The 24,768-nt window shown below is 42.5% G+C and overlaps 1 protein-coding gene across 2 annotated transcripts; it reads right to left on the bottom strand.

Moving 5' to 3' along the window:
• Window positions 1-24,329, bottom strand: LOC311107589 (transmembrane 9 superfamily member 2-like). 2 transcript variants are annotated; one of them, XM_084150099.1, is made up of 18 exons: window positions 24,011-24,329; window positions 17,025-17,092; window positions 16,836-16,929; window positions 14,307-14,434; window positions 13,902-14,031; window positions 13,504-13,631; window positions 11,263-11,374; window positions 9,439-9,518; window positions 8,867-8,972; window positions 8,559-8,606; window positions 8,011-8,143; window positions 7,697-7,816; window positions 7,385-7,442; window positions 7,099-7,258; window positions 6,064-6,215; window positions 5,787-5,898; window positions 5,312-5,483; window positions 1-1,048 (listed from the first exon to the last, which is right to left on the bottom strand). In XM_084150099.1, exons 1-18 carry the CDS (start codon window positions 24,143-24,145, stop codon window positions 981-983), a joined length of 2,004 nt encoding a protein of 667 aa, XP_084006225.1. In that variant the 5' UTR covers window positions 24,146-24,329; the 3' UTR covers window positions 1-980. The 2 variants fall into 2 exon arrangements, with proteins under 2 accessions (XP_084006225.1, XP_084006226.1); XM_084150100.1 differs by lacking the exon at window positions 8,559-8,606.
• Window positions 24,330-24,768: the final 439 nt, after the last annotated feature.

Here is a 24,768-nt window from a genome sequence, read left to right as displayed (position 1 = left end):
CTCTTTCCAATTAATCAAATGTATTTATTATTTGTAAAAACATTATCACCTTAGGTGATGACTCCACACTGCTAAAAAAGAAAAAGCAGCAGTAGTTTTATACATATAGTTACAGTAAGTTACCTAATAAGAAATACTGTAATGCATGTGTCATCTACCAAGTTGCTTTCTCCTGTGCCGTGTGCGATATTACAAACCAAACAAAAAAAATAATGTTGATGAGTCAAAAGCTTGGGCTTACATTTCCACTGTTATAGCAAATTAATCTACCATATCTACTAGATGTGCTTCATAACCACGGTTGCTATTTATTATTATTTTCATATAACCAAAATACAGCCATACAAATAATAAGAGAACAAACAGATACCATCATTGCAGGGTCATGGTTATTTATGCAGTAAATTATAATACATGCCATTAATGGTTAGGATTCTATAGCCACCGTAATCACCTCTCCAAACAGATATAAAACCAACAAACCAAAACATACAAAGAAAAAAGATTGCGTTTTTTAAAGGACAGTTCCATATAGGTGACAAATATTTATATATTCTCATTACAGCAGAGTTGGTGAAAAACAAACGCGCAAATAGACTTATGGGTTTCTGAGAACATTAAAGCTAAATAAAGTACATATTTGATTTACATTAGAAACTGAAAATAAAAGCATTTCGGCTCATCCTTCACCACCCACCCCTAAGTAGTCCCCCGTTAAATTAGATATTTGGAACTAACCTTGAGGATCACGGTGCAAGTCAAATCAAACGTCAATTAATCTTAGACAGACGGTAAAAAGCAAAAACAAATGACAGCAACATATCAAGTTTCAGAGCGAAAACAAAGGAAGGTCCTCTCCAGGTCTTTTCTGAGATATGTGATGGTTTCAAGTCAGAGTCCATTCAAAGGGATTCCTTTCCTCATAGCGGTCACTGTAAAAGCACTGCACTGGGAGAGCAGGGAGTCCGGCCCTCCTTCCTTTAGTCCACCTTGACCACACTGTAGATTTTATTTACAAACCAGAAGCAGGCAAAGAAGCCAATGGTACCTGCGAAGAAAGGACAGGACAGGGATAAATACACACAACATAATACATACATTGCACATTATTAGTCAGACGCATTGTACACGTCTCGTACAGACACTCATACGTACTACATGTTCGCACACTGCCCTCGCAAGAAAGGGTTACCTTAGGACACTGAACTTGTAAAAACGGTGTGAATTTGTAATCGTGCAAGCACCCACATCAGCCTATTGAAACACCTGGGTAAGGCAAAGAGAACTTAGCGCGCGTGGCTTTTGAACGTGATGCGGTTTCATCTACACAGGGATGATTTTAGCAGTGAGACGCGGGCCCCGTGCAGCACAGGGAGGAGGGGACCAGAAAATAATGAATAAAAACACAAAACTAATGAAAGAGCGCAGGGGCGTGGCACTTCAGGAGCATACACTCCCAAAATAACCATGGCGTCACATCTTATAGCCGCCCGGCTCGCTATCCCACTCAGCACCACCAAATTCTCCTCCTTTAAAAGGCTGATAAATTCCTATTGAAAGAGGTGGCTGGAAACAAGCAGATGAAGCCACAAGTCTGCCAAGGCAGTAAGCACCAACCACCATTCCGTTTGGCAGAAAGAAATCAAGAGATAGCGCAGTTTGTTTGAGCTCCTCTCTGAAGAGAACCCAGTAGATAAAATGTTAATTGGGCAAAATCCCAGGAGAAGAGGAATTCGTCAAACTCAAAGCCTGTATCTGACGGCTCAATGGGAGCCGTACAAGAAACTCCCAAATTCAGTTTTGATCAAAGTTGAGAGGAAGTGAAAGGAAAGGAATGAGAAACATATTTTCTCAAAAAGGCAATTAGAAATAGGGCAGATTAGGATTATTCAGATGAAGACCCTGAGAGGCCGGGAGAATGAAGATCTTTTTCTTGGATTTATTTTCTGTAGCGATGATCTTCTGCCAGCCCTTTCCAATACTGATTATCCCAGTCTTAAGATAGGGCCTGACACTGCTCCAGCAATACAGGCTACTTATTCTGCCTTATGACACCAAGTTCCTATGAGGACATCATCATAAAACCACAGGCAAACTATGGAAAAACTAATGGCTTCAGTAGTAGTTTTGTATCGACTTTCCTTACATTGTGTCCTATGTCACATGTTATGTGTGTGGGTGTGTAAGCCAAGGCCAGAAGGGGCCAAATAGTGCCGTTACCATGTCAACCCTTTGTCCATTTCTAACTGCATTGTTGTGTTTGTGGATACGAAGTAAACGCCCACATTGCTCTCCTCATGTTACACAGCTATATATTTTGAGTGCCAGCGCGGGGAAGTTGCCATAACAGCCGTAGTCAGGGATGCTGGTGCATCTAATAGAATCCATGGCAACCGGTAAATTGGGCGCTACTTCACGTTGATTTTCTAGGAGACGAAAGACACCATCTCTAAAATGAATACCTTTAGGATGGTTACCCATAGATCAACTACTACAAGCAGCAATGCCTAATACGTCTGTTATTCGTTTGCTGATGACCTAAACAGATGTGTGCTCCGTTTTAACAGTGCTGATAATAGCTAAAGTCCAGTCAAATGTCTCACTGAGGAGACCAGGGGAGGTCCTGTTGATCTGGAGCTTGGCTAACTTGTATTGAGTCAGGTCTGATGAGCACTATCAGTGTACATATATAATGCATGAGCAGGAACATGGATAGGTGGACAGAGAGCATGGCTGAGTGCTGTTACGCCACAGCTCCTCTGACCAGTTTTTTTCCCATACAGTTGAGTGGGAGGAGTTTACTGTGTAGAACACAGTCAGTTTGGCCTTTCTAGACCTGACAGAGGGCAGCCTTCTCACGTCACCTCCCTTCTCTCAACATATGAATGAGCTGCTCAGTGCCAGACTTGGCACAGGAACCAGGAAGAGGCAAAGTCACTAAATATAACCGATTCATAACACTGGTTTGTTTCTCTGCAGTATAAATGACCACATTTAGACTACAAGCTAACTGCACACTATTCCTTTACCATTATGATCAAGCAAAACAATTGCCTTTAGTCTGTTTCAAGGACCCACTCCAGCATCAACAAAGACATCTTTAAGACGTTGCCGTAAATCAGAGACGTCTGCAGCAAAAGTATGTCTAAAAAGTTTACATTTAGCACAGAGTAGCTGTACCAGTGGCGGTCGGTGCCGTTTAAGATGAGGGAGGACAATAATTGTTTTTCATGAGCATGGCCTCATTTCTATTACAGAATATTGGATGACCGTCATTCATATTCCATTCACCCAGCTCAATGTAACGTCGCTAGATTTAGGCTACTACATGATACTCAAATTTTCCCTGTACCCATCATGAGGTTGCTACAACCTAGCCTATGAATGCAAGTTTACATCGTAGGTGCACAGGCAGAGATAATTTTTTTTAGTAATCAAGGTTACAGACAGTGACATAATACAATTTTCACACTCTTGCCAGTATCTAGCTGATCTAGGGTGAAATCATTTGTCCAACAGTTGCAAACAAGTTTCTATTGCACAAATTCAGGTATGTTTATCCCCGTTTCATTCCGTTTGCTTCTGATTAAGAAATGTTTTTCAACAGAATCGGCGGAATGAATACACCCGATCACACGCAAACACAGTTCACTTTCATAGCAGCCACATACAAACAGCATGATCCCTTTGATCGTTGTATAATTCCTTCTCGCATCTAAGCGCTCTCCTCCTCTCACCTTTTCCCTTCGTTTGTGGACTTCAGTGCACAACACATCAGCTGTCTGTGACTAAGCTAAAAAAAACTTTCCAAGCCAAACCTTCATATCATAACGGCTAACCTCTACACACAGCCTACATCGTTGTCACCATATTAGCTAATGTCATAGTCAACATAGCTACTAGAGCAGTTACCCCGACAGGACCCGGAGGCAATAAATTAATAAAACCAAAAGCTTACCTTGACTTGGAAGAGTTCCAGTGTTTGATAGCCATAGCCAGCTAGCTAACATTTCATCCCTTTTTGAGTAGGCTAAACTATCTAGCTGCATTCATTAGCTAAGTAAGTGGAAAAAAAACAAATATAGCTACCGCCTCCATTTAAGAAATGAATTTGTAAAAAACTGTCAACTAATCACCACATTTTATGCACTGCAGAGCTAGCTAGCTGTAGCTTATGCTTTCAGTACTAGTTTCATTCTCTGATCCTTGGATTGGGTGGACAACATGTCAGTTCATGCTGCAAGAGCTCTGATAGGTTGGAGGACGTCCTCCGGAAGTTGTCATAATTACTGTATGTCTATGGAAGGGGATGAGAACCATGAGCCTCCTAGGTGTTGTATTGAAGTCAATGTATCCAGAGGAGGACGGAAACTAGCTGTCCTCCGGCTACAACATGGTGCTACCCTACAGAGTGCTGTTGAGGATACTGTAGACCATTGCAAAACAGTGTGTTTTAATCAATTATTTGGTGAAATGTGAATATATTTTATATAGTTTTTCTAAAAAGGATAACTTTAATGTTTCACTATTTAATAATTCACTGAGGATGTTCCTCCCCTTCCTCCACTGAGCTGTACAGCCAGTAAAACCAGAAGTGTGATGCCTGTACGGGGGGTTGAGCCAACAAAAGATGCACAATACTAGTGCATTCCTAGGTCTATGCTGTCACTGGAACAGGATAGAGTTCCTGCATCCTAGTAAATGTGTACAGGAATGGGCCGAGCTGTTCCTTCTGATTCTTCAAAAACTAACCAATTCCCATTCCCCATGCAGAAATGTCAGATCAATAAAGTTCATATTCAGTTTAGCGTGATCAACACAATGTTTTGCATATTTATACATTTGACCCTCTCTGTTATACACGTTTTTCAGTGTTCTGCTTGTGACCCTCATGGTGCGGGTTGATGGTCACTAGACTTGGAGCTGACTGTTGAATGGACTATTCTCATCTGTTGATAGTGAATGATGCCAGACTGGAGGTACCAGGACAGAGGACACGCCGATTACTATTGAATTCTGTGAACACTGATTCTGTAGCCTTTTGGTTTTTACTTCCCTCTGGTAGTATGTACTACACAATACCTCTGGGACACAGATAGCTACTACAGAGGATCGGTCACCGCCATTCATAAAACTGCAAGCAGCAGCACGCTGACACCGAAGTACTTAGTGTTGAAGGATGGGCGGGTTAATGCCTCTTAACCATAGTCCATGAACAAACAATAGGACGGGTCTTTGCATTGAGGTGACACAGACCTGTGTTTGTATCACAATCAAAACCTTGCTTACGCAGTGTTCCCAGTTCACTCACCTGTGAAGAGGAAGAATATGAGCACCATGATGGCGGTGTAGCCGAAGTAGAGGATCGTGCTGGCGGCCCCTACGATCTGCAGCTTTGAGAAGAAGTAGTGGACGGCGTATACAAACAGGTAGACCGCCGTGAAGCCGCTGGTCAGGAACGAGCGCCACCACCAGTGATAGTCCTACAGGAAACAGGGCTTAGGTTAGGCTACAGACATTCTGACAGATTCTGACTGTAAATAGTTTAATACATTCTCATTATGTAAGTAGTAACCCAGCAGTCGAAATTGGTTGAAATTAAGTAATTGTGATGTTATTTCAACCCGTTTCGCCCACTGGGAAGTCCCAGGAAACTCTACCCATGAAAATTTTCGTAATGTTATTTCGTAGTACACCACAATCCACATTTCAGTAATTTAACACCTATATGTTTCAATAGACCATTATTCTGAGAGAAAGCCCCATGAATAGTAGTTTCCTCTCACCTCTGCACACAAGTGGAAGTAGCACAGCAGGATGGTGGCCTCAGAGCAGGTGATGAGGAGGATGATGAAGACCAGGAAGAGGAAACCAAACATGTAGTACATCTGGTGAGACCTGGAACAGAAGACCAAAAAAATCTAACTTTATTACATCAATCAACCAGTCAAACAAGACTCCCAGCTAAGCAGGTGAGTTGCTTCAACGAGAAAGACAAGACACAGACAGACGGTCAGACAGATGACAGACACACAATTGTATTAGTGTTTTTTTCCCCCCTACCAGATGCTGTTGAGGATGAAGAAGAGCTGGATGAAGATGCAGCCGAAGGGCAGGATGCCCCCCATGACGATGCCGGGGACAGGCTTGGTGAAGAAGGACTGTTCTGGGATCTGTCTGGGGATCTGGTTGGTTCTCACAGGCTGCTCAATGGTCTGTAAAATGGAGCAAGAGAGAGGGGTGGTAACTCACCAAGACATGGAAAGTTGTAGGCCATATTAAAAAAGGGCTTGGTATTAACGTGGACAAAATATCAGGGCCCGTAGTCATAATCCATCTTAAAGTAGGAGTGCTGATCTAGGATCCGTTTTGTCATTTAGATCATAATACTGGGGCGGCAGGTAGTGTGGTGAATTATTATTAATGAACTGTAGAGTTTAATGGACTATGAGGTAGAACTGGGTTAATCAAGAGCATAGAGTTAGATTTCTTTGTTACTGGGCAAGGAATTGAATTGGGTAATTTCACTGTGTGTGTGGGGTTTGTGTATGTTTCAAGGATTTAGGGACTTGTAATGGTTAAACTAAACATGAGTGTGTGTGCAAGACAGGGGAGTGAGTGATTGGTTGGAGTACTATGTGCATAATGAAAGTCGAATGTAGCCGCCACCATAGACAAAGGGAGTGGGCGGAGCAATAAAAGAGCGGGAAACTGTAGAGGGGACTATATAAGATGGAGGGAGAGAGTAAGAGGGTGTGTCATTCTGCAGACTGGCATCGGCTTTGTTGAAACTCTAGTAAAGTCATATATGTTGATGCAACAAAAACTCTGTAAGACCTTATTTGTAAGAAAGTATAGTGGTTATTTTCCACAACAGTAGCTTAGTGGTTAAGAGCGTTGTGCCAGTAACCGAAAGGTCGCTGGTTCTAATCCCCGAGCCGACTAGGTGAAAATCTGTCGATGTGCCCTTGAGCAAGGCACTTAACCCTAATTGCTCCTGTAAGTCGCTCTGGATAAGAGCGTCTGCTAAATGACAAAAAAATAAATAAATAATGAATAAGATTACATGGACAGAGGGGGATCTGATTTTAGACTCACAGGTTTCTTGAAGCCGAAGTAGGCGCCGACGAAGGTGAGGGGCACAGAGATGCCAAACCACAGAGCTAAGATGGCCACCAGCGTGCCGAAGGGGATGGCAGCCGACGAGCCCTCCACCCACAGGATCAAGTTCATCAGGAAGAAGTCTGCAAATACAATCCTGGGGGGGAGAGCGAGAGAGAGAAAGGAGAGATGTGAAGCCTCTGTACACATCTCCCTGCTAAGAAGGAGAATGTGTCAAATAAATGCAGCTTTGGATGCTACAGTACGTGAACAGCTGACCTACCCTGGACACAACAGTGCTGTCAACAGGACATTGGTCTTCCATTTCTCACCACCGAAAGCTGAGGACACACAGGAAAACAAGGGTTAAAATCATAAGCTATAAGCAGGGCATACAGAATAGAGAGACTCTTCAGGAAGAACAGAAATACATATCTAACTGAATGGTTGGAGGGAATCTCATACTGTCCAGCTCACTGTAGGCCTGAATTGTCATTGATCTGGCTTTTAACATTTATATCGTACCTTTCTAAAACTCAATCTCATTTAGTAAATTCACGTGTGGTACGTTGATGTGTGTGTACATAGGGCTTACCCTTGTAGAGGCGTGATGACACGTATCCTGCAGGGGTCCCCAGCAGAACCCACAGCACCACAGAACAGGTCATCAGAGCCCCTCGGTTAGCTGGAGACAGGAACCCCAGGCAGGCCAGGACTAGAGGAGACAAACAGACGTCACCATCACTACACAGAATACTAATACTACAGTAATACTACCACTATTGCTCTAGTAAAGGTCAATAAGAGACGGTAATAACTATTACTCTATAAAAAAAACTATTCTGAAGAAGATGTATTGCATTGTGAGTTTCCATTGCTTACTAAAGTATCTCAGGAAGAGTTACTTACAGAGGGTGATGAAGGTCATGATGAAGATCTGGGTTCCCTGGCCGAGGAACACAGAAAGCAGCATGCCCTTCCTGGGAGGCCGGAACACATCCCCGTGCACCTGTTTCCACCCAGACTCCTCCTGGGCATCCTCCTATTGGGTTAGAGTGAACCACAACCAATCAGAACCAAGATAATGGTAAAAGTTATGCATATTCAAATTGCTTTGTTACGGATCAGCCAATCACCAAGAGTGAGTCATTAGCCTATCTTCCAGCTTGTCTAACACATGCTAGTGTTGAAAAAAACACATCAAGACACATGATGTTACACCGTTAGCCAATGGCTGTAAAATATGGTGTAGACATGAACTCTCAGCTTAGCCCAAAAGCAGACAAACATTTTTGGAATCTTTTTTTTATTTTCTCAAATGACTGGGCATCTGTAAATGATGGCTTGCACTACACCATATTTTAAAGGTTTACGTTTTATGACGCCTCAAGAGATGGCTCCCAGAAATCACAACACCAATACCCAGTTTGTGTTCAAATGGCTTTCGATAAGCTTACATAGGATATGGATTTTCCTTGTGGTGGTGGAACCTTTATCAAGTCTCCCTGTGAATGTGAAATGTTACAAAGGTTTCATGCTTGTGGGTCGGTAGGAAACAGAACACACATTAACTTTTGGCAGACAAATCCTCTGCTATGTCCATCTCACCCATTCACACTTGATGGATTCATTTGCGTACAATAGAATACAATAGAATACAATAGAATACAATTGAATAATCTGGTTCTGTGTTTCTGTATGTTAACTTGGTTTCAAATTATTCTAAAGTGAAATGCTAAGAGAAGTGTGGTGTGCGTTTCTTTACCTGGTCCACCTGGTTATACCTGGCAATGTCCTTGTGCAGGGTCCTCAGCATTATCATAGCCACCATGCCAGACAGGAAGAGTACGATGACTAGAGAGTTCATGATGCTGGAAAGAACACAAGTCGTACACCATTAACATGACTAACAGCAGCAGAGGAGCACCATATTCTAATCTACATGACTAAAGTTCCTATTACATGTAGAGCTTCTGTTAGACACATGAGTTCCAGTGTTCTGTTTGTGACATTTAAGGTGTGGGTTGATGGTCACTAAACTTGATGCTGTATGTTATGGACTTAAACTCATATCTGTTGATAGTGATTGACGCCAGACTGGAGGTACAAAGACAGAGGACTTACTGATAATTGTATTCTGTGAAACTCTAATTTTGTAGCAGCAAACAAAGTCACTACATTTTGTTTTGACTTCCTACAAGCTACTCAGGCTGGTGTTTACAGAACATTTGTCTGCCTATTAGGATAAGGGCCTTCTCAGAGAAGGCCTGTTAAACATTCTCTACTTCTGTGCTGTAAATCCCTTATGAGGGCTGTCTGTTGAGAGACCAAACGTACCTGAACCACTGGATGTTGGTGTGAGGCATTGAGACCAAAATGTAGTCCCATCTGGAGGCCCACTTGATGTCATTGTTTTCCTGTGAATTAAGAAATGATTATTTGTAAAAAGAGAATACTTCTATGAACTATGCTGATGACCACACAAATTCAAATGGTGTAGTTACAGTGAGGGAAAAAGGTATTTGATCCCCTGCTGATTTTGTATGTTTGCCCACTGACAAAGAAATTATCAGTCTATAATTTTAATGGTAGGTTTATTTGAACAGTGAGAGACAGAATAACAACAAACAAATCCAGAAAAATGCATGTCAAAAATGTTATGAATTGATTTTGCATTTTAATGAGGGAAATAAGTATTTGACCCCCTCTCAATCAGAAAGATTTCTGGCTCTCAGGTGTCTTTTATACAGGTAACGAGCTGAGATTAGGAGCACACTCTTAAAGGGAGTGCTCCTAATCTCAGTTTGTTACCTGTATAAAAGACATCTGTCCACAGAAGCAATCAATCAATCAGATTCCAAACTCTCCACCATGGCCAAGCCCAAAGAGCTCTCCAAGGATGTCGGGGACAAGATTGTAGACCTACACAAGGCTGGAATGGGCTACAAGACCATCGCCAAGCAGCTTGGTGAGAAGGTGACAACAGTTGGTGCGATTATTCGCAAAATGGAAGAAACACAAAAGAACTGTCAATCTCCCTCGGCCTGGGGCTCCATGCAAGATCTCACCTCGTGGAGTTGCAATGATCATGAGAACGGTGAGGAATCAGCCCAGAACTACACGGGAGGATCTTGTCAATGATCTCAAGGCAGCTGGGACCATAGTCATCAAGAAAACAATTGGTAACACACTACGCCGTGAAGGACTGAAAACCTGCAGCGCCCGCAAGGTCCCTCTGCTCAATAAAGCACATATACAGGCCCGTCTGAAGTTTGCCAATGAACATCTGAATGATTCAGAGGAGAACTGGGTGAAAGTGTTGTGGTCAGATGAGACCAAAATCGAGCTCTTTGGCATCAACTCAACTCGCCGTGTTTGGAGGAGGAGGAATGCTGCCTATGACCCCAAGAACACCATCCCCACCGTCAAACATGGGAGGTGGAAACATTATGCTTTGGGGGTGTTCTTCTGCTAAGGGGACAGGACAACTTCACCGCATCAAAGGGACGATGGATGGGTCCATGTACCATCAAATCTTGGGTGAGAACCTCCTTCCCTCAGCCAGGGCATTGAAAATGGGTCGTGGATGGGTATTCCAGCATGACAATGACCCAAAACACACGGCCAAGGCAACAAAGGAGTGGCTCAAGAAGAAGCACATTAAGGTCCTGGAGTGGCCTAGCCAGTCTCCAGACCTTAATCCCATAGAAAATCTGTGGAGGAAGCTGAAGGTTCGAGTTGCCAAATGTCAGCCTCGAAACCATAATGACTTGGAGAAGATCTGCAAAGAGGAGTGGGACAAAATCCCTCCTGAGATGTGTGCAAACCTGGTGGCCAACTACAAGAAACTTCTGACCTCTGTGATTGCCAACAAGGGTTTTGCCACCAAGTACTAAGTCATGTTTTGCAGAGGGGTCAAATATGTATTTCCCTCATTAAAATGCAAATCAATTCATAACATTTTTGACATGCGTTTTTCTGGATTTTTTTGTTGTTATTCTGTCTCTCACTGTTCAAATAAACCTACCATTAAAATTATAGACTGATCACGTCTTTGTCAGTGGGCAAACGTACAAAATCAGCAGGGGATCAAATACTTTTTTCCCCTCACTGTATATGTGCAAAACAAAATCATTTTTGTGCTTAATTGTTCTAACGTACCTCGAAGGTGACAGAGTAGGTGTATGTGATCTTCACGTCACTGTCAAACTTTACAGGAACCTCCATAGGAAAGCCTTCACATGTCGGTTTGTCAGCATCAGCATTTTTGATACTGTCAATCAAACAAACATAAAAGTCAATTTATATCTGGGCGAGTCGGAAGAGTTAAGTACCATCGCTTATATGTGAATTAAATTCAGAGCATGTCGGGTGTGTGTTGGAGGCCGTTGGTTGGAATTCTCCCGGAGAATCTGATATTCGTTAATTTGCCCTACTTTGACACTAGCAAATCACCAGAGCGCGCCATTGTTCCCAAAGAATAGCGTTAATCCCACGTGGGGAAAAATAGCGCATCTCAGCATGGATGGAGCGCAGTTCATAATGCATGAATGATCTTATCAGCTCAGGGACAGGTACATTTGCTGCAGCATTGCCTGCATAGCCTTTATATGCTTGGCAGTTGCATTTATGACAAGTATGCCTAGCCAGGCTCCAATTATTTAATTAAATGTTTTGTTAAATGTCAGACAGTTTCAAAACAGACCCTGGGACGATAGATCCAAAGTTCATACAACCACTGTAAATCCCAAAAGTTTAAAACAACAAGATTGATGGAACAGATCAAAATGTTGAGCTTGTTCAAATGTTGATAAATTATTATTTCTTCCCATTATAGGCTAAGCGCAGCAATGCACACACAGCAATAGGCATCTCCTTGTACATCCAGTCCACACATTGACTCTGCACCGGTACCCCCCTGTATATAGCCTCCCTACTGTTATTTTATTTTACTTCTGCTCTTTTTTTTCCCTCAACACTTTTTTGTTTTTGTTTTATTTTACTTTTTTATAAAAAAATTAATGCATTGTTGGTTAAGGGCTGTAAGTAAGCATTTCACTGTAATGTCTACACCTGTTGTATTCAGCGCATGTGGCAAATACAATTTGATTTGATTTGAATAGGCACAAATGTTCCAAAATGCAAGTAGGCCTAGCGGAAAACCCCATTCTAATGCGCACTGCACATGATAACGGTTTCATATGACAGAGATGGAAATAAATATCCATACAAAAATTGAAAGAGGGAAGATCAAGATGCAACTACTAGCATGGGTTGCTAATACGACTAGGAGTATGCCTTGGCTGCTGAAAGAAAGTTTATTTGAAAACCAAGTGAACAGAAGAGAAATGCTGGTTTCAATGGCATATATGAGGAAGTGGTGATGTGCGGTACGCAACAGGCACTGGCTTTTCTCTCCGCTCTTGTGACCATTTGACCTGAACGAGAATGTCAACAGAATCAAGACATAACACATTCATGTTAAATATCCTACATTATATTTGTCAAACTTGACTGGTATTTAGCCCATCGTTATGTAATTAAAACTCATTAAAGTTATATTTGAATATTAATAATGTGGCTCAGTTGACAGCCCCATTCATCCATTTTAGAAAGCTTAATATACTTAGCCTATTCAAATCCATGTCCTACACAAATCAATGAACCATCATCATCGTGTGTTCTCTCCCAGCTTCATGGTTTGAAAGAGGCGCGTAATTCCAGTCCATACTACAGGCCTACAGTATGCATTGCCAAATCTTGGATACCATATATTTAAGAGTCCTGCCCCACTGCCCTGACCCTTTTTTTGCGTGCTGTCGGGACCACCATTCGGACTGGTATAAATCGCTAATTGGGCGATGGGGTGGGGGCATTCCACTGATTTGGGTCCGGCACTGTTGTATTTATACCCAGCTACAACACAAAACCCTTTAAAAAAGTATTATAAAAGGAGAGTGCTTTTAGTACTTCATATGAAACTCTGCTTGTGTACAGATGATTGCTAAAACTGTTAATTAAATCAAACATATTCATAAATCTGGTTTAATGGATTGGATAATTAGGTTTGGACATTTGGAAATCCTGCCATAACAATCAAACTGCCAACTCATTTACCTAATGATGTGTGGTGAATTTATGCATGCCAGATACAGCAGTGACATTTTTTTTTTAATAGCGTTTCGGCCTCCTCTGGTGAAATGCGGAAATGACACTGATCAACAATCAAACGAAACAAACATGTGTGGCAAACAGTTGTTCAATGAGTATAGAACAGCGCATATTCATGGAAACCTACGGAAGCGTCGAAGACAATAAGTTCAAGAGCTGCTATTGAAAATGGAATGAATCTGCTTATTCCCCACCTGATTTACATTGTCTGGGTCTTTCTGAAGTTCTTACCTCTTGGGCTCCAGTGTGGCAGCCACCAGACGAGCTCCCCTCCACCCCTCCCCCTCCCCATTGTGGTAGGTGATTTTGATGGCCACGTGGTTGAAGATGTAAAACGTATTCCTCTTTTTGAACTCCAACTGAAAGAGATAACGATGCCAGTCAATTACCCCAGATTCCATAGTGCGTACTTATACTAAACACAACACGTACAAAAGAGGTTATCATTAGAACTATTCAAAATACAGCTTAAAACAGCATGCCTCAGTCACGGTCCAAACATATGATGGCGTTATTATATTACTATAGCAAGGCACAGCCTGAACTAGAATTATCATAGCTTCAAACTCTGGCGTTATCAGATTGATATCGGGCAACCATCATGTATGTGAGATAACAGTATAGCTCACATTGATGACACAGGCATCTTTAGCCCGGCCATCTTCAGTGACGAGGCAGCCAATGGGGAATCCAGGATTGCAGTATTTCTGACCGTCTTCCACATCATAGCACCAGGTGACTGGCATGTTGTCAACAATCCTGAAAACACACTCACATTTTGTTAAACCCAATTAAAATACTCTAAATCCACTGGAAAAAAACCCTGGAAGTGATTTAGTTGACACAAATCTGTCTCCTGTTCATCCATCTCGGTCTAACCAAAAGCTGTGCAAAAATACATAGTGTTAACCCGTTGTATAGGATTAGTGTCATGCTAAGAGGCCCTACTACGCTTGGGGGTAAGCGGAACGGTTTCTGTACAATTACGTACAATTATCTCAACCTATTAATGAGAAGGAGAATGATTAGCTCACCAATGGTGCTGGTAGTTCAACTGCATTCCATTCTTGATGAAGTCCAGCATTTTCGTATCCTCGGGTTTGCCCTTCACATAGGTTTTGGTGCACAATTCCTTGCATTTCTCATCTTTTTTGAATGAGAACTGAGGGGAAATGGAGAAGAAAACAATATATATTGATACGGTCATGAAGAGTAAGACCTACTGGGTATAACAGGAAGAACAGGGCAGCCAAGACAGCTTGAATAGCTGGTCTTGCCAGGAGTGATTTAGCAACAATACCTGAAAGCTGGGCCCAGAAAACCTTTAGGGTAATTAAAGCCCAGTGGTAAATCAGACTATGAATGAAACCTGCCAGGAAGAATGGCTGTTTGCAGATGGACCTGCAAACTGCATTGTTAGGGGATCTGAAAAACCACAATCAATGATTGGAAATATAAATATACTCTTGGGTAAAGTATTTATTTTTAGGGCAATATCGGTAGAAATGTTACACATAGGGAGGTTCAAGGCCCTCGTATGAAATCACAGTAAAATGTAGGGATGTATTGCAAAAGGAAACAGCAAAATGGTATAATGCTGGGAAAGATGGGTTAATCTGTGGACATCGGCGGGATGGAGAGAAGATCAGAATGAATGATGGATTGGCCGCCTGTGGGTGAAAATCCAGCACTTGCAGAAAGAGGAAATTAGGAATGTACTGTGCATTCGGAAAGTATTCAGACCTCTTGACTTTTTCCACATTGTTACGTTACAGCCTTATTCTAAAATTGATTGAATTTTAAAAAATGCCTCAATCTACACACAATACCCCATAATGAAAAAGCGAAAACAGGTTTAGAAATTTGTGCAAATGTATTAAAAATAAAAATACAGAAATACCTTACTTACATAAGTATTCAGACCCTTTGCTATGAGATTCGAAATTGAGCTCAGATGCATCCTGTTTCCAATGATCATCCTTGGGATGTTTCTACAACTTCATTAGAGTCCACCTGTGGTAAATTAAATTGACTGGACATGATTTGGAAAGGCACACACCTGTCTATATAAGGTCCCACAGCTGGCAGTGCATGTCAGAGCGAAAAACAAGCCATGAGGTCGAAGCAATTGTCCCTAGAGCTCAGAGACAGGATTGTGTCGAGGCACAGATCTCGGGAAGGGTACCAAAAAATGTCTGCAGCATTGGAGGTCCCCAAGAACACAATGGCCTCCATCATTCTTAAATGGAAGAAGTTTGGAACCACCAAGACTCTTCTTAGAGCTGGCCGCCCAGCCAAACTGAGCAATCAGGGGAGAAGGGCCTTGGTCAGGGAGGTAACCAAGAATCCGATGGTCACTCTGACAGAGCTCCTCTGTGGAGAAGGTTGTACTTCTGGAAGGTTCTCCCATCTCTGCAGCACTCCACCAATCAGGCCTTTATGGTAGAGTGGCCAGATGGAAGCCACTCCCCAGTAAAAGGCACACGACAGCCCTCTTGGAGTTTGCCAAAAAGGCACCTAAAGGACTCTCAGACCATGAGAACCAAGATTCTCTGGTCTGATGAAACCAAGATTGAACTCTTTGGCCTGAATGCTAAGCGTCACGTCTGGAGGAAACCTGGCACCATCCCTACGGTGAGAATGGTGGTGGCAGCATCATGCTGTGGGGATGTGTTTCAGCGGCAGGGACTGGGAGACTAGTCAGGATGGAGGGAAAGATGAATTGAGCAAAGTACAGAGAGATCCTTGATGAAAACCTGCTCCAGAGTGCTCAGGACCTCAGACTGGTGCAAAGGTTCACCTTCCAACAGGACAACAACCCTAAGCACACAGCCAAGACAATGCAGGAGTGGCTTCGGGACAAGTCTCTGAATGTCCTTGAGTGGCCCAGCCAGAGCCCACACTTGAACATCTCTGGAGAGACCTGAAAATAGCTGTGCAGTGACGCTCCCCATCCAACCTGACAGAGCTTGAGAGGATCTGCAGAGAAGAATGGGAGAAACTCCCCAAATACAGGTGTGCCAAGCTTGTAGCGTCATACCCAAGAAGTCTCGCGGCTGTAATCGCTGCCAAAGGTGCTTCAACAAAGTACAGAGTAAAGGATCTGAATACTTATGTAAATGTGATATTTCAGTTTCCTATTTTTGAATATATTTGAAAAAAATTCTACAAACCTGTTTTTGCTTTGTCATTATGGGGTATTGTGTGTAGATTGATGAGGGGGAAAACAATTTTAATCATGTTTAGAATAAGGCCGTAACGTAACAAAATGTGGTAAAGGTCAAGGGGTCTGAATACTTTCCGAATACACTGTATGTGTAGCCTAATTAGTTAACTACATGTACCGTACATGTGATCGAAAATAGCTACAAGTAGCAGTATTGCTGTTAGTTGACTCCAATAAATTGAGGGGTAGTAGGGTTGGGGTGGCGGGAGTGAGGGTGAAAAGATCCAAATAACTAATAGAACCCAAAATCTATCTGCAATATTTAAAGCTGATCTAGACCCCCCCCCCCCCCAAAAAAAAAAACTGCCAGGAAGATATGATGACTGAGGTCCCCTACCTTGTATGGTGACGTCTCAATTCTCTCGCCAAATAGCACCTGGCCCAGGTTCTCAGACGGTCTCCTCTCGTTATCGTCTTTGCAGAAATCAAAGCTGTGAAAAAATTGTTGACAATCAATGAATGCGCAATGATCCAACAAAAGATAGATAAGGTAGAGAGGTATGTGCCAGTCAGAGCTACTACTTACACATCATATTCAAAGGGCAGAACTGATTCCACTGAGTCCAAGCGATTCACAAATAGCTGGATGAGAGTCTGTAAGGAAGGAGAGAGATGGTCTGTATATAGGCATGCGACATGACAAGACATGGATCATTATTGGGTTATCAGTATTGGTATTGTTTCTAGCCATTTCAATCTGTATTATTACACACACACACACACACACAGGGGCCTAACATTTCTACTTAAAGAAATTACAATATGTATTCCAAGCATTACCCATTCAATATTCTAGCTACAAACTCTGCTAGTTAGCTATTACCTAACTTACTTAAAAGCAGGCATGGATCACCAATCTGAACAGACTTGTTCGTCAACTTTATGAAAATACACTGCTCAAAAAAATAAAGGGAACACTAAAATAACACATCCTAGATCTGAATAAATGAAATAATCTTATTAAATACTTTTTTCTTTACATAGTTGAATGTGCTGACAACAAAATCACAAAAATTATCAATGGAAATCAAATTTAATCAACCCATGGAGGTCTGGATTTGGAGTCACCCTAAAAATTAAAAGTGGAAAACCACACTACAGGCTGATCCAACTTTGATGTAACGTCCTTAAAACAAGTCAAAATGAGGCTCAGTAGTGTGTGTGGCCTCCATGTGCCTGTATGACCTCCCTACAACGCCTGGGCATGCTCCTGATGAGGTGGCGGATAGTCTCCTGAGGGATCTCCTCCCAGACCTGGACTAAAGCATCCGCCAACTCCTGGACAGTCTGTGGTGCAATGTGGCGTTGGTGGATGGAGCGAGACATGATGTCCCAGATGTGCTCAATTGGTTTCAGGTCTGGGGAACGGGCGGTCCATAGCATCAATGCCTTCCTCTTACAGGAACTGCTGACACACTCCAGCCACATGAGGTCTAGCATTGTCTTGCATTAGGAGGAACCCAGGGCCAACCGCACCAGCATATGGTCTCACAAGGGGTCTGAGGATCTCATCTCGGTACCTAATGGCAGTCAGGCTACCTCTGGCAAGCACATGGAGGGCTGTGCGGCCCCCCAAAGAAATGCCACCCCACACCATGACTGACCCACCGCCAAACCGGTCATGCTGGAGGATGTTGCAGGCAGCAGAACGTTCTCCACGGCGTCTCCAGACTCTGTCATGTCTGTCACGTGCTCAGTGTGAACCTGCTTTCATCTGTGAAGAGCACAGGGCGCCAGTGGCGAATTTGCCAATCTTTGTGTTCTCTGGCAAATGCCAAACGTCCTGCACGGTGTTGGGCTGTAAGCACAACCCCCACCTGTGGACGTCGGGCCCTCATACCACCCTCATGGAGTCTGTTTCTGACCGTTTGAGCAGACACATGCACATTTGTGGCCTGCTGGAGGTCTTTTTTTTTTTTTTTATTTATTTTTCCATTTAGCAGACGCTCTTATCCAGAGCGACTTACAGGAGCAATTAGGTTTAAGTGCCTTGCTCAAGGGCACATCGACAGATTTTTCACCTAGTCGGCTCGGGGATTAGAACCAGCGACCTTTCGGTTACTGGCACAACGCTCTTACCCACTAAGCTACCTGCCGCCCATGGATCACCAATCTGAACAGACTTGTTCGTCAACTTTATGAAAATACACTGCTCAAAAAAATAAAGGGAACACTAAAATAACACATCCTTTTGCAGGGCTCTGGCAGTGCTCCTCCTGCTCCTCTTTGCACAAAGGCGGAGGTAGCGGTCCTGCTGCTGGGTTATTACCCTCCTACGGCCTCCTCCACATCTCCTGATGTACTGGCCTGTCTCCTGGTAGAGCCTCCATGCTCTGGACACTACGCTGACAGACACAGCAAACCTTCTTGCCACACCTCGCATTGATGTGCCATCCTGGATGAGCTGCACTACCTGAGCCACTTGTGTGGGTTGTAGACTCCGTCTCATGCTACCACTAGAGTGAAAGCACCGCCAGCATTCAAAAGTGACCAAAACATCAGCCAGGAAGCATAGGAACTGAGAAGTGGCCTGTGGTCACCACCTGCAGAACCACTCCTTTATTGGGGGTGTCTTGCTAATTGCCTATAATTTCCATCTGTTGTCTATTCCATTTGCACAACAGCATGTGACATTTATTGTCAATCAGTGTTGCTTCCTAAGTGGACAGTTTGATTTCACAGAAGTGTGATTGACTTGGAGTTACATTGTGTTGTTTAAGTGTTCCCTTTATTTTTTTTAAGCAGTGTATATTAATGCATCGTCTCATGGTTTGTGTAGCTAGCTAGCCAGCCAGCCAGCCAGCCACTGAGCAGGCAGCCATGAAGTATAAGCTGCTAGCTAGCAAGTTAATAATCTTGGCAAACAAAAAATCTGACTAGTTAGCTAGCTAGCAATAATTGGGAAATAGACAAATATTGTATAAAGCCCACTTCAAATACTGAAATCAGTATATTGGTCGCATACACAGATGTTATTGTAGGTGCAGTGAAATGCTTGTATTTCTAGCTCCAACAGTGCAGTAATACCTAGCAATAAAAAAAATAAAAAATAAACAAGACACACATAATCCATAAAAATAACAAAAATAAGAAATATCAGAATGAGCAATGTCTGAGACCAGAATATATATATATATATATATATATATATATATATATATATATATATATATATATATATATATATATATACAGTGGGGGGAAAAAGTATTTAGTCAGCCACCAATTGTGCAAGTTCTCCCACTTAAAAAGATGAGGCCTGTAATTTTCATCATAGGTACACGTCAACTATGACAGACAAATAGAGAGAAAAAAATCCAGAAAATCACATTGTAGGATTTTAAATGAATTTATTTGCAAATTATGGTGGAAAATAAGTATTTGGTCACCTACAAACAAGCAAGATTTCTGGCTCTCACAGACCTGTAACAACTTCTTTAAGAGGCTCCTCTGTCCTCCACTCGTTACCTGTATTAATGGCACCTGTTTGAACTTGTTATCAGTATAAAAGACACCTGTCCACAACCTCAAACAGTCACACTCCAAACTCCACTATGGCCAAGACCAAAGAGCTGTCAAAGGACACCAGAAACAAAATTGTAGACCTGCACCAGGCTGGGAAGACTGAATCTGCAATAGGTAAGCAGCTTGGTTTGAAGAAATCATCTGTGGGAGCAATTATTAGGAAATGGAAGACATACAAGACCACTGATAATCTCCCTCGATCTGGGGCTCCACTAAAGATCTCACCCCGTGGGGTCAAAATGATCACAAGAACGGTAAGCAAAAATCCCAGAACCACACGGGGGGACCTAGTGAATGACCTGCAGAGAGCTGGGACCAAAGTAACAAAGCCTACCATCAGTAACACACTACGCCGCCAGGGACTCAAATCCTGCAGTGCCAGACGTGTCCCCCTGCTTAAGCCAGTACATGTCCAGGCCCGTCTGAAGTTTGCTAGAGTGCATTTGTCATATGGTCAGTTGAAACCAAAATAGAACTTTTTGGTAAAAACTCAACTCGTCGTGTTTGGAGGACAAAGAATGCTGAGTTGCATCCAAAGAACACCATACCTACTGTGAAGCATGGGGGTAGAAATATCATGCTTTGGGGCTGTTTTTCTGCAAAGGGACCAGGACGACTGATCCGTGTAAAGGAAAGAATGAATGGGGCCATGTATCGTGAGATTTTGAGTGAAAACCTCCTTCCATCAGCAAGGGCATTGAAGATGAAATGTGGCTGGGTCTTTCAGCATGACAATGATCCCAAACACACCGCCCGGGCAATGAAGGAGTGGCTTCGTAAGAAGCATTTCAAGGTCCTGGAGTGGCCTAGCCAGTCTCAACCCCATAGAAAATCTTTGCAGGGAGTTGAAAGTCTGTGTTGCCCAGCGACAGCCCCAAAACATCACTGCTCTAGAGGACATCTGCATGGAGGAATGGGCCAAAATACCAGCAACAGTGTGTGAAAATCTTGTGAAGACTTACAGAAAACGTTTGACCTGTGTCATTGCCAACAAAGGGTATATAACAAAGTATTGAGCAACTTTTGTTATTGACCAAATACTTATTTTCCACCATAATTTGCAAATAAATTCATTAAAAATCCTACAATGTGATTTTCTGGATTTATTTTTCTCATTTTGTCTGTCATAGTTGACGTGTACCTATGATGAAAATTACAGGCCTCTCTCATCTTTTTAAGTGGGAGAACTTGCACAATTGGTGGCTGACTAAATACTTTTTTCCCCACTGTGTGTGTGTGTGTGTATGTGTATATATATATATATATATATATATATATATATATATATATATATACACACACTACTGTTCGAAAGTTTGGGGTCACTTAGAAATGTCCTTGTTTTCGAAATAAAAACAAAAAATGTTGTCCATTAAAATAACATAATAACATAACAATAATTGATCAGAAATACAGTGTAGACATTGTTAATGTAGCAAATAGCTACTGTGGCTGGAAACGGCTGATTAACTGGCAGCTTCATTAAATAGTACCCGCAAAACACCAGTCTCAACGTCAACAGTGAAGAGGCGACTCCGGGACGCAGACTGTCCAATAAAAATAAAATATTAAGATGGGCAGTCTGAGATATGGCTTTTGCTTTGCAACTCTGCCTAGAAGGACAGCATCCCGGAGTCGCCTCTTCACTGTTGACGTTGAGACTGGTGTTTTGCGGGTATTATTTAATGAAGCTGCCAGTTGAGGACCTGTGAGGCGCCTGTTTCTCAAACTAGACACTAATGTATTTGTCCTCTTGCTCAGTTGTGCACCGGGGCCTCCCAGTCCTCATTCTGGTTAGAGCCAGTTTGCACTTTTCTGTGAAGGGAGTAGTACACAGCGTTGTACGAGATCTTCAGTTTCTTGGCAATTTCTCGCATGGAATAGCCTTCATTTCTCAGAACAAGAATAGACTGACGAGTTTCAGAAGAAAGTTATTTGTTTCTGGCCATTTTGAGCCTGTAATCGAACCCACAATTGCTGATGCTCCAGATACTCAACTAGTCTCAAGAAGGCCAGTTTTATTGCTTCTTTAAATCAGCACAACAGTTTTCAGCTGTGCTAACATAATTGCAAAAGGGTTTTCTAATGATCAATTATCCTTTTAAAATGATAAACTTGGATTAGCAAACACAACGTGCCATTGTAACACAGGACTGATGGTTGCTGATAATGGGCCTCTGTACGCCCATGTAGATATTCCATTACAAATCAGCCGTTTCCAGCTACAATAGCCATTTACAACATTAACAATGTCTACACTGTATTTCTGATCAATTTGATGTTATTTTAATGGACAAAAAAAATTGCTTTTCTTTCGAAAACAAGGACATTTCTAAGTGACCGCAAACTTTTGAACGGTAGTGTATATTACACACACACACATATATATATATAAATATATATAAAGTAGGCCGTCATTGTAATAATAATTTGTTCTTAACTGACTTGCCTAGTTAAATAAAGGTAAAATAAAATAAATAAAAAATAAATGGTGTGTAAAAACAGTATGGACAGTATATGAATAGAAAATGTGTGTACAGCAGTAGTTATATAGGATGAGACATGACTAGAATACAGTATATACATATAAAGTGGTTAAACCAGTATGTAGAAATTATTAAAGTGACCAGTGTTCAATGACTATGTACATAGGGCAGCAGGGTGGAGTACCGAGTGGTAGCCGGCTAGAACAGTGACTGAGGTTCAGGGCAGGGTACTGGGCTGAGGCCGGCTAGTGGTGACTGTTTAACCGTCTGATGGCCTGGAGATAGAAGCAGTTTCTCAGTCTCTCTGTCCCAGCTTTGATGCATATGTACCGTCTCCGCCTTCTAGATGTTAGCGGGGTAAACAGGCCGTGGCTCGAGTGGCTGAGGTCCTTGATGATCTTCTTGGCGTTCCTGTGACACCGGGTGCTGTAGTTGTCCTGAAGGGCAGGAAGTGGGCTGACCGCACCACCCTCTGGAGAGCCCTGCGGTTGCGGGCTGTGCAATTGCCATGCCAGGCAGTAATACAGCCCGACAGGATGCTCTCAATGGTGCATCTGTAGAAGTTCATGAGGGTTTTAGGGGCCAAGGCAAATTTCTTCAGACTTCTGAGGTTGAAGAGGCGCTGTTGCGCCATTCTTCACCACACCGTCTGCGTGAAGGGAACATTTCAGGTTGTAAGTGATGTGCACGCCTTGAAGCTTTTGAACCTCTCCACTGCGGCCCCGTCGATATGGAGGGGCGTGCTGTCTTTGCTGTCTACTGTAGTCCACTATCTGCTCCGTTTTGTTTATGTTGAGGGCGAGGTTATTGTCCTGGCACCACTCTGCCAGGGCTCTCACCTCCTTTCTTTAGGCTGTCTCTTAGTTTCGTTTTTGGTAATCAGGCCTACCAGTGTTGTGTCATCAGCAAACTAGATGATCGAGTTGGAGAAGTGCGTGGCCACGCAGTCATTGATGAACATGCTGTACAGAAGGGGTCTGAGCACGCACCCCCACTTGTTACGATGACGTTTTGATAGTTTAGCTAGTGAACAGCTTTAGTATCGTTAGTGCAGCAATAATAATAGTTAAGAATTCTGAACTCCACGATATGTACATCACATCTGTGTGGCGATGACTTTTGGCGGTGTACCTTCGTCTATATCGAGTCGGTATCATGGTCGGTAAAAATGTCCATTCTTTAATGCATACCTTGTTGTACATATCTATGTTTGTCCTGTGCAAATGCTTTCTTTTATTTCCAATTTATCGCCACTCAACTCCATTGTATCGTGGAGTTGAGAATTCTCAACTAACTAGCTAGTTACAATAATAACTTTTTCCTGGTGTCACTTGACTAGTTAGCATGTAGCTAACTAGTTAGCTAGCTAACATTAGCACCTAACCACCTAGATAGCTAGCCAGTAGGAAGGAAATAGAACAAAATACAAATATAACATTTATAAACTTCAATCTGAAAAACATGTATCTTTCAAAGAACACCACCATCCGTGTTAATTTACCTGACAATCATCACCTCCTTTACCGTCTTCACAAAAACTCACTGGTGCTAAACCCGGAAGATAGAATCCTAAACAAGTACTGAAGGCAACTACCGTGAACACAAGTACAAATTCCATGTCTATCCGCGTCTTCATTGTCCGGGTTTGGTTGCAAACTTCAATTCACCCGATGTGTAGTTCCGTTTTTATTTCTGCAAGGAAAAAGAACGCTAGCTAGCTAACTTGTCAGCCACTGCGACGGCGGCCAGTTTAGCTTAGATAGCTAGCTAGTTAGCATCCAACAGCAACACGTCGTTTGTGTGGTTGTCGTAAAGAAGAGAGAGGGCGATTCGTTTGATTGGTCGGTCTTCCAGACGCTTCGTCTTCTTTGGTTTTATTGGCGAACTACACGCAAATGGTGTATTATCGCCACCAACTGGATGGCGGCAAAGAAAAAATCACATAAAAAGTTAATTCCACTACAGGGAAGAGAAAATGTACATTAATCCTCACAAACTACAAAAGAATTTACAAAACAATTATAATATATATTCCCGCTCCTTCACTCATTGGAAACCTCAAATCACCTGCTCAGGCTCTGGGGCCCAGGGGCCTGAGAGGGTGGGACCGCACAAGTCATTAACCCATGTAGCACCTCAGATGTTAATTCTTCTAATTCCAGAAATAGCTCAGATGCAGAAACAATTATGTCAATCTTTCTTGACATCTTTTAAATTGTGCGCAGTGCCATTTACCAGTGCCGTTTACCACCAGAGTCT

This window comes from Coregonus lavaretus (assembly GCF_964263955.1).
Source record: "Coregonus lavaretus genome assembly, chromosome: 32".
Taxonomy (NCBI): domain Eukaryota; kingdom Metazoa; phylum Chordata; class Actinopteri; order Salmoniformes; family Salmonidae; genus Coregonus; species Coregonus lavaretus.
This window is presented reverse-complemented; position numbering and strand designations above follow the sequence as displayed.

What these genes read in the sequence shown, in the direction of transcription:
- LOC311107589 (XM_084150099.1), bottom strand. Translation starts at nt 24,145, where the DNA reads ATGAAGACGCGGATAGACATGGAATTTGTACTTGTGTTCACGGTAGTT. An exon ending in CTGCCCTTTGAATATGATGT is followed by an intron (nt 16,930 to 17,024) that starts GTAAGTAGTAGC and finishes ATTTTTTCACAG; the next exon opens with CTTTGATTTCTGCAAAGACG. An exon ending in CATATTCTTCCTCTTCACAG is followed by an intron (nt 1,049 to 5,311) that starts GTGAGTGAACTG and finishes CTTTCTTCGCAG; the next exon opens with GTACCATTGGCTTCTTTGCC.